Below are 9,807 nucleotides of genomic sequence, written 5' to 3'. Positions count from 1 at the left end.
TCAAGTTGATCACGGCTTACACCTTGCCTGTCAGCTGAATTCTGCCTCTGCGGTCGCAGGTCAGGACGGACACACTTTGAAGGTAGCCAGCGTGTCCCAGTGTCCCTGGACACACACGCATACCCTCGCCCCATAGCGATTAGGTCATAGGGTCCTTCCCATTGCTTGGTGACTAAATTTCGGACCCGTACCTTCGCTCGAGGCTGTTGCTCACCGTCCAAAGCCTGCAACGAGAGATGATGGTTCAAAATGACAGGATTATTTGAGTTCTGCAGCATCGTAAGGTGATTGATGGTGTACAAAGCCTTTGCCAACCGACTGTGTAGGGTCTCACCCTGCATTCCCCATTTTTGTTTTTGAAGAACACCCTTGAGTGTACCGTGAGTGCGTTCTACAATCGCCTGTCCCGTCAGAGAATGAGGGATGCCAAAGTTATGTGACACACCCCATGACTGTAGGAACTGCCGTTCCTGCTGTGAGGCATAAGCAGGACCATTGTCGGTTTTCACAGCAGAAGGTATGCCAAGAACGGCAAAGGCCTGCCTCCAGTGGGCAATGACATTGTGGGCTTTCTCTCCTGTGTGAGCAGAAGCCCACATCGCAGAGGAGAACGTGTCCACCGTGACATGCACATACTTGAGCCAGCCAAACTCGGCGACCTGGGTGACATTGGTCTGCCAAAGCTCCAAGGCTTTAAGGCCTCTGGGGTTAACCCCTGCCGGCAATGGCGCACCAAGGGCGTGACAGTCGTCACACGACTCGACAATCTCACAAGCCTCAGTGGCCATCAGTTGGAACTGCTTCTGCAGCGTATGCGCATTTTGGTGGAAAAACCCATGCGATGCCTTGGCCTGCGCGAGCACGTCAGGCTGAGGGGCTACCCACGCTGGGTTAGCCAACTTGTCAGCCCTTGCGTTACCTTCCGCTACAAATCCTGGCAAGTTAGTGTGACTCCGTACATGCAGAACGTAATATGGATGAACTCTGGCCTGAATTGCACACCACAGGGCCTTCAGTAAATTAAACAAGGCAGGGTTACTGACCTCCTTCAAAACTGAACAACCCAATTGCTGTGCGATGTCGGCAACATAGGCGGAGTCCGTGATCAAATTGAAAGGTTCCTGGGAAAATTTCTCAAATGCCATGACAGCAGCCTTTAGTTCAACCAGTTGGGCTGACCCATCCTCATGGCCTTCCAAAACCTGCCACTCAGATCCATCCTGCCAGGTAACAATGGCTTTTCCTGTTTTGCCCGAACCGTCAGTGAAGACGGTGGGTCCTTGCACTGGCTCTTGGCTATTTTTGGGTCGTAGAGAAAATTGAGTATCTTTCACCACTTGCAATAGCTTGTGGCTAGGCAGATGGTAAGTGATCTGCCCTGAAAAACCCTCGAGAGCACTTTGCAGCGAAACATTGTTCGCATAGCTCCAATCAAATTCCTCCCTCTGAACCGGGAGTATGATCTTTGAGGGATCTGCACCCATCAATTGCAAACAGCGTTGCCGGCACTTGATTATCAAGCGCGCAATCAATTCAAACAGCATTGTCGCCGTCTTATGTGGCTGATGAGGCAGGAAGACCCATTCCAAGACGTGCAGAGGATCAGTCCAATCATCATTCCATTGGCCGATGATACCTGTAGGATGTAAATCAGGAGTGGTGATGAACACAGTGACATCAATGGAAGGTTCAATGCGGTACACCTGGCAAGCCGAAACAGCTTGCTGGACCTCCTCCAGCACTTTTCGTGCCTCAGGGGTCAATTCATGAGGTGCCTTTAAATCAGTGTCCCCTTTCAAACATTCAAACAAGGGAGACAGTTGTGCTGTGGTCAGTCCCAAGTAAGGACGTAACCAAGTGATGACACCTGCCAGCTTCTGAGCATCATTCAGTGTCTTCACCAATTGCACAAATTGCACCTCCTGGTGATGGATTGTCCGTTCCAGAATTTTGACCCCCAAATATTTCCAGGGAGGTTGTTGTTGCACGTTTTCTGGAGCCACCTGCAGTCTGTGTGAATGCAGAGCATTCAACAACTTAGGCTGTATCCTCAGCAGCTCATCCTGGGTGGACGCAGCCATCAAAATGTCGTCCATATAATGATAGACGTGAGCATCAGGAAACTGCTTGCGAACTCCAGACAAGGCACGGGCTACATACCATTGGCATAACACTCAGGAATTTCGCATGCCCTGAGGCAAAACTTTCCATTGATACCGCTTTGCGGGCTCGGCATTATTTATTGTTGGGACCATGAATGCAAATTTTGGTCTGTCATTGGGATGCAGAGGGATCGTAAAAAAAACAGTCCTTCAGATCCACAATGAGGACTGGCCAGTCCGTGGGAAGCATGGTAGGCGATGGCATTCCCGCCTGCAATGTCCCCATGCCTTCCATCACGGCATTGATCTTTCGGAGGTCTTGTAGCAACCTCCATTTCCCAGACTTCTTTTTGATACAAAAGACAGGGGAGTTCCAGGGACTGGTAGATGGTTCCAAATGCCCCTGATCCAACTGCTCCTGTACCAGTTCATGAAGGGCGATTAGCTTGTCATGAGGGAGGGGCCACTGGTTCTCCCAGATGGGTCTGTCCACCAGCCACCGTAAAGGAGGCGTGGGACACTCTGTGCCCTTCATTACAGTGGCCCCAATCAAAAATCCGTCCCCAGTCACACCCCCCATGCGGCCAAAACATCCCTTCCCCAGAGGTTCTGAGGAATCTCAGTAACATGAGGCCAAATTATGGCCGACTGTCCCTCCGGGTTCATGATGGCCACGGGATCCTGGCTCACATAGCATTGCTTCGTTCCTCCTAAGCCCGCGATCGATGTCTTTGCCAGGCTCAAAGGCCACTGCGGGGGCCAAGCAGCCAGGGAGAGAATGCTCACGTCAGTCCCGGTATCTAGGAGGCCGCGAAGGTGAATCTCCACAGCGTGGCACCAGCCATGGACACAGTACACAGCATCTCAGAACGGTCTTTGGTCAGGACAGCAGTCCAGCGCACTTGAGGCGGCCCAGTAGAGCCAAAGCTGCCATCACCTTGCAACTGGTCCTCGATTCTGGAAACAGAAGACTTATAAGGAACAAGTTGAGCAATTCGTGTGCCTTTTGGGATAGTCAGAGGCGGGGGTGGGTGTGGAGACCATTGCATGAATCTGCCCTGAAAAATCCGCATCAATCAGTCCCAGGTGCACCATGATACCCTGAATGGTGGCACTGGACCTCCCCATCAGGAAGGCACTCATGTCATCACCCAAGGGACCAAAGGCATCCAGGGGAACCTTGTGTATTTTGTCCGAATCAATCACGACAGACTCAGCTGTGCAGACATCAACACCTGCTGAACTGCAGGTGCTGGCTGCAAGTCTGCTGAGCAGATCTCCATTGGTGTGGGCTGAGGCAGAGACATTTGTGTCGGCACGCATCTTGCCTTCGCACTCCGCGTTGCGTTTCCCGAACTGACCAACGAATGATCATTCACGTGCACCATTGCCTTACACATGTCCGCAGGGTGGTTTGGCCTTCCACATCGTGCACAATGAAACAAGACAGCCGTAGGCTTCTGTGCCTTTCTGCCCTGTTTCTTCCTGGTCCGAGCACCCCATTGCTGCTGGTGCACACCCTGGGGAACAATCCAGGTGGGCTGCACAGCAGCAGCCACAGCCGGTTGCACGGCTGTGGGCATGGCTGGCTGGACCACCGTAGTCACCATCGGTTGGACAACCGTAGCCACGGCTGGCTGCACAGCTGTAGCTACGGCAACCATCTGTTGGCTGGAAGGGGTTCTCCTCGCACAGGCCTCAACCATCTGCGACATGGGCGGATCCCCAGGAAGCGCATCAATTATCCCCTTGCAAACAGCATTGCAGTTGCTTCGAGCAAGGAACTGAAGCATGAGCTTCCTTGCCTCAGGATCACTCACCTGCTTCTCAACCGCAGCAGTCAGCCGTCCTGCAACGCACAGGAAGGGCTCATCAACTCCCTGGACGATCGTTACAAAGGACTCCTGTGGAGTAGCCAGCTGTATGGTCTGAACCAGGGCTGCCATGCCTGTCTGCTGGCACTGCTCCTGGACCGAGGGCTCAAAACCAGCCTGCCCTTCAGCCCTGGTATAATTGCCTGTTCCCAGTAGCATATCGGTATTAATTATACACCTAGGATCACCTGGACCCAGTGTCACATTCCGTTCCACCGCTCTGACTGCCAACTGAGTCCATTTATACTCAAAGAAGTCATATTCGACCGGTGGAAAAAGGGTCCTAGCCAAGCTCCAAATGTCAAAGGGCGTCAAAAGATTGGCATTAAAATAACTGAGGACTTGCATCACCTTGGCTGAGCCCAGACCATACTTTCTGACTGCATCACACAGCTCTGCCAAGGCCTGCCAAGCCAGGGGTTGATAGGTGTTATGAGCAACACTCTGAAGGACAGGGAAGGCCTGAAGACCCTCAGATGAAGCAGCAGCACCTGCCATATCCTGCCCTGTGGGCCCCACAGGGTCAGAGGCAGGCACTCGGCTGGGGACCGGCAGAACATCAGACGCTGCAGGTCCAGTAACAGCATCAGCAGCATCGCTGAGTTCTTCAGCCTTAGCTCGTACCTCCCCCCAGAATCGCCCGCGGTCTCTCGGGCATACGGTCACCTGACGGCAGGGCGTGTCCATCAGGCTGTGGAGGAAGAGCCAACAGCGTGGGGCCCTTTGCTCTTGTCGAAGACCGGCCGCATTCCGGCCGTGTCCCCGTTTGCGCTGAATTTAAACACCCCAGTGCCTGCAGCTGCCATAGCGCTCACAGCAGGAAGCGGAGATGGAGCTGGGCCAGCCGCTGCTGCTGGGCCCACCGCATCCTCAGTGGGGCTGGAGCCTGCCAGCAGCGCCACAGCACCGGCCACTGGAGACCTGTCAAAACGCTCCGCGGCAGGCACACATCCCAGCGCAGCTGGGGAGCTCGGGCTGCATTCAGGCTGAGATGGCGACAGCACCTCAGCCCCCGCAGGCTGGCAGCCCACCAGAGCTGGCAGCGCTGGAGTCTCTCCCCACCCCACGAGCACCACCCCCAGACGCAGCCCATGGAGCTGGTGTGGGGAGCGGAGGGTCCGGGACCACCCCGAGAAGAGTCCCAGCGGGGGGGTGGAGGCTCACAGCAGGCACAGCCACCCTGAGCGGAGCTGTCAGCCCACCCGCTGGGACGGTGTCCATCGAAGAACCGACCGGGAGCCTGCCTCCAGCAGCGTCCACGCCCCGCGCTCCCTCAGCAGGCGGCGCTGGGACAGAAGTGGCCAACGCACCCCCCTCTGGCCCCGGCCCAGGTGGCAGGGCGGGGTGTTCCACTTCACCCGACTCCATTGGATAGATGACGGACGTGCCGCAGCACAGACACCACACAGTGACCGAATCCCGGTCAAACAACAGTGGGGCCCGTGCCCCCAGGACGCCCTCCTCCACCAACACCTGAAGGCATGGAGGGAGCACGGCCCCACCTCGCCCCACTCCGGCGGCTCCACGACTCAGGGACAGGCGGGACCGGCCCCGGGCTCACCGGGGTCCTGCCCCCCTGCTGCCCGAGCAGCGCCGACAGGCTCGGGACGTGCTCCCCCTCTCAGAGAGCAGTGCCAGAGCCTGAGAGGGAAAGACCCTCTGGCACAGCGACCAGGGAGGGAGGGGAAGAGTCCATCTCACCAGGGAGCTGAAGTTCGGGCTCAGACAATACTTCTGGGTCAGATATAATGACCCTGCCCTCCTCCAGCCCCCTGTCCTCCTTCGAAATGGGGGAGGCAGCCCGTGAGGTCTGCGAGCTTGGGGGGGGTCAGCCTCAACACAGCCCCCTCAAATAATTTCCACTGCACCAACAATCGTGCAACTTCCTCACCATAATCTGTTTCGAGTGCCTACATCAGACATTCCCTCAGGAGAGACCACACCTCCCGACTGGGCACATCATCTGGCATGGGAAAGAATCTACACTCTCTGCCCCACACGAACAGATGCTGAAGCCCCTCCCAAGAGACCTGAGCTGTTTCCGTTCCAAGAGGTCCCCCCAAAGCTCCATCACCAGAGCGTCCTGCATAGCAGGCACACAACAGGGAAAGAGGGGAAGGAAAACCTCACCAGACTGTTCTGTCACACAGATGGGTCACTAATTGTGGTAGTGGCATGCAAAGCAATAACACGGAGACAAGAAGTCTGAAGTGCAGAGTTGCTCCCCCAAACCCAGAGCAGGGAGAGCAGCCTGTTTATTTCTTTCATTTTTATACATTTGTGGGTCTGGTTGTGGATTGGCTTCTGGGGTTACTACCTCTTCACCCCACTGGCCAGACTAGCTGTCAGCCAACATTATTGCATTATTTTCAGGCTTGAAATATGTAAACAAAGGACAGGGAACAAAACCAAAAGGTTTGTTTATGTTCTCATGCGTGAGAAAAGCGAAACACTGCTCCTAATATTGTGCAGAAACTAAAGAAACTGACTCCATCTTATGAACAAGTAGAAGGCTTTAAAAAAACTCAGAAAAACCGGGGTGATATGGGACCACTGTAAAGGTGGAAAGAATCAAAATTGCAAAAGGTACAAGCAATGGTCTTTCTTTGTGGATGATGTTGAAAAACTAAAACACATGAAAAAAACTCCCACAAGCAAACCAACAAGAAGTATCAAAGATGACTTTTATTACAAAGGATTTGCAGAAACTGGCCAGCAGTTCAATGCTTCTGAAATTGTCCAGTGATCAGTATCCACAGTGCAGCCTTGAGCTCCTGGTTCCTCAGGCTGTAGATGAGGGGGTTCAGGGCTGGAGGCACCACCGAGTACAGAACTGACACTGCCAGATCCAGGGATGGGGAGGAGATGGAGGGGGGCTTCAGGTAGGCAAACATGCCAGTGCTGAGGAACAGGGAGAGCACAGCCAGGTGAGGGAGGCAGGTGGAAAATGCTTTGTGCTGTCCCTGCTCAGAGGGGATCCTCAGCACGGCCCTGAAGATCTGCACATAGGATAAAACAATGAACACAAAACAGCTTAAATATACAGAAGCACTTAGCACAATGAGCCCAAGTTCCCTGAGTTTGGAGTGTGAGCAGGAGAGCTTGAGGATGTGTGGGATTTCACAGAAGAACTGGCCCAGGGCATTGCCCTGGCACAGGGGCAGAGAAAATGTATTGGCTGTGTGCAGCAGAGCAGTGAGAAAGGCACTGGCCCAGGCAGCTGCTGCCATGTGGGCACAAGCTCTGCTGCCCAGGAGGGTCCCGTAGTGCAGGGGTTTGCAGATGGACACGTAGCGGTCGTAGCACATGATGGTCAGGATGGAAAATTCTGATGTAATGAAAAAGACAGAGAAAAATACCTGTGCAGCACATCCTGTGTAGGAGATGTTCCTGGTGTCCCAGAGGGAATTGTGCATGGCTTTGGGGACAGTGGTGAGGATGGAGCCCAGGTCGGTGAGGGCCAGGTTGAGCAGGAAGAAGAACATGGGCGTGTGCAGGAGGTGGCCGCAGGCTACGGCGCTGATGATGAGGCCGTTGGCCAGGAGGGCAGCCAGGGAGATGCCCAGGAAGAGGCAGAAGTGCAGGAGCTGCAGCTGCCGCGTGTCTGCCAATGGCAGCAGGAGGAAGTGGCTGATGGAGCTGCTGTTGGACATTTGCTTTGTCTGGCTGTTTCAACCTGTAGGAGGAAAGATAGTGAAGTTTGAGGGGAGATTTCTCATAGAAGCATCAAAGCCCTTTCTCACAGACCATTCCCTGCCAATAAATAGCACCCCTTTGTCTACGTCTAACAGAACTTCCTTCATCTTGGCTGCTGGAGATTGCTGCTGGCCAATATTCAGTGAGGAGCCAGACCTGATCCTGCAGGACACCTGGGAGTCAGCCCTGACCCCCAGTCAGTGCAGGGGAACAGTGAGGGCAGGGGCCAGTCCTGGTATTTGAACTTGGACAAAGAATCTCCTCCTAAGGCACAGGAGCTGCCACAGTGAAGGGATGGGGATTGCAAGAGGCAGAATAAGAGATCCTGCTGCACCTGGGGAGAACAGAGAGTCCAGTGAGGCAGGAGGATTGTCCGAACCTTAGTGCAGACTGAAGGGAGCTGGTCTGTCCCTCTCTCCTGTTCCCAGCTGCCCTGGGCTTGCACCTTTCTGAGCTCCACTCCTTTGTTATCCTGGAAAGCCAGGAGACACTGCTGAGAGCAGAGGGATCCCTGGCACACAAAGTGGCTCCTGCCTTTCCCAAAGTCAGGGAGAGTTGGCTCATTCCCAGCCTGCCCTGCCCAGAGCTCCCCAGGGCAGAGGGAGCTGGGACACCCCATTGCTGTGCTCAGCCTGCACAGGAGGAGCCCAAGGGCTGGGCCTGAGCCTGCAGCTGGAACTGCCATTCCCAGAGAGCCCGTCAGCAATGCCAGGAGCAACTGGGCAAGGCAAGGAGAGAGAGAGCTGGGCCCTGAGGAAAAGCCTTTCCCTGCCCAGCCCTGCCCAGCCCCTGCCAGGCAGCAGCAGTGCAGGACAGTGGCCCTCAGGCCCTGGTCAGCAGGGAATGGGCACATGGCAGGAGAGATGCCCTTCACCTCTGGGGCTGCTCTGCCAGCCCAGGAGGGGACTGAGGGCCCCGAGCCCCCGGGCTGAGGGCTGTGCTGGCTGCGAGGGGACACAAGAGCTGTGCTGCTCAGGGCAGTGTGTGCCCTGCAGGGCAGGGCCGGCAGGTGCCACATCTCCCCTGCAGCAGGGCTTCCCTCAGCACTGCCTCCCTCCCTCCCTGCCCACGCCTCTGCTGCTGCAGCTGTCCCAGCCCGAGCTGTTCCTGTGGCCCCGGGCTCCTTCCCTGCCAGTGCTGCCAGAGCCCAGCCCAGCCCTGGGGGCTCAGCTCTGCCCTGCACACCCCTCCCAGCACAGGGCACTGCCCAGGGAGAGCTCACTGGCAGCAGGGCCTTAAGGGCAGCTCAGACAAACAGAGATGCTGCAAGCCAAGGTGCTGCTGGTGCTGTCTGTAGGCAGAGGAGGGTGAGGAGGCACTTTCTGAGGGAGCTCTGAGGCAGATCTGCTGATCCCCAGGGTGACAGTGCAGGAGTCTCAGTGACACAGACAACCCAGACAGCCCCTTTCCCTTTTCTTTATGAGAAAGCTCTGAGCAGCCCTGGCCATGCAGCACCATTGCCACAGGAGGAGTAATCTGCCCTGGTGGGGGTCGCTCCTTCCACCTCCCACAGCTCCCCAGAGTCCATGGGAGCTCCCAGGCAGGCTGAGAGCTGCCCCTGGCAGGTGGCAGATCCCCTGGCCTGGCCAAGAGCCCTCAGGGCTGCAGGAGGTGCTCTGCACGACAGCCCTGGGCACCCCTGGCTGCAGCCCCAGCTTCAGCCCCTGCAGCCGTCCCTGGCAGCAGGAGCCATCCTGCCCTGTCCCTCTGACGGTGCCCAGGGCAGCCCCGCTCTGGAGCACATCCTCCCCCAAAGCAGAAAGGGCAGCAGAGCCATCCTTACAGTCATGTCAGTCCTGTCCTGGGTCAGCTTGAGGAGATCCCTGCAGCCAGAGACTTACTGTGTCAGGAGTGGTGATGATTTCTCCATGAAGAAGCCCAGAATTGTGAAAAGTTGTGAAGATTTCTCCATGAATAATCTCAGAATTGTCCTTCCAGCTTCTTTAAGCTTCTGTCTGCTTCACTGCTCTCAGGTACCTGCAGGCAGTGCCCTCATCCCTGCTGGGCTGGGAGAGGAGCTGCTCCTCAGGAGAAATGTCTTTTTGAAGCTCTTCTTGCTTGCCAGGAGTTGCCTCTGTGCCAGGAGCCCAGCCCAGCTCAGCAGCACAGCAACAGCACAAGGACTTTAATGAGTC

The 9,807-nt window shown here is 55.8% G+C and overlaps 1 protein-coding gene across 1 annotated transcript; it reads right to left on the bottom strand.

The window, feature by feature from the left end:
* Positions 1-6,648: 6,648 nt before the first annotated feature.
* Positions 6,649-9,636, bottom strand: LOC120747618 (olfactory receptor 14A16-like). The gene is made up of 3 exons (XM_058424312.1): positions 9,514-9,636; positions 7,336-7,652; positions 6,649-6,975 (listed from the first exon to the last, which is right to left on the bottom strand). Exons 2-3 carry the CDS (start codon positions 7,627-7,629, stop codon positions 6,697-6,699), a joined length of 573 nt encoding a protein of 190 aa, XP_058280295.1. The 5' UTR covers positions 7,630-7,652; positions 9,514-9,636; the 3' UTR covers positions 6,649-6,696.
* Between the last annotated feature and the right edge of the window lie 171 nt (positions 9,637-9,807).

This window comes from Hirundo rustica, unplaced genomic scaffold (assembly GCF_015227805.2).
Source record: "Hirundo rustica isolate bHirRus1 unplaced genomic scaffold, bHirRus1.pri.v3 scaffold_112_arrow_ctg1, whole genome shotgun sequence".
Lineage (NCBI taxonomy): Eukaryota > Metazoa > Chordata > Aves > Passeriformes > Hirundinidae > Hirundo > Hirundo rustica.
This window is presented reverse-complemented; position numbering and strand designations above follow the sequence as displayed.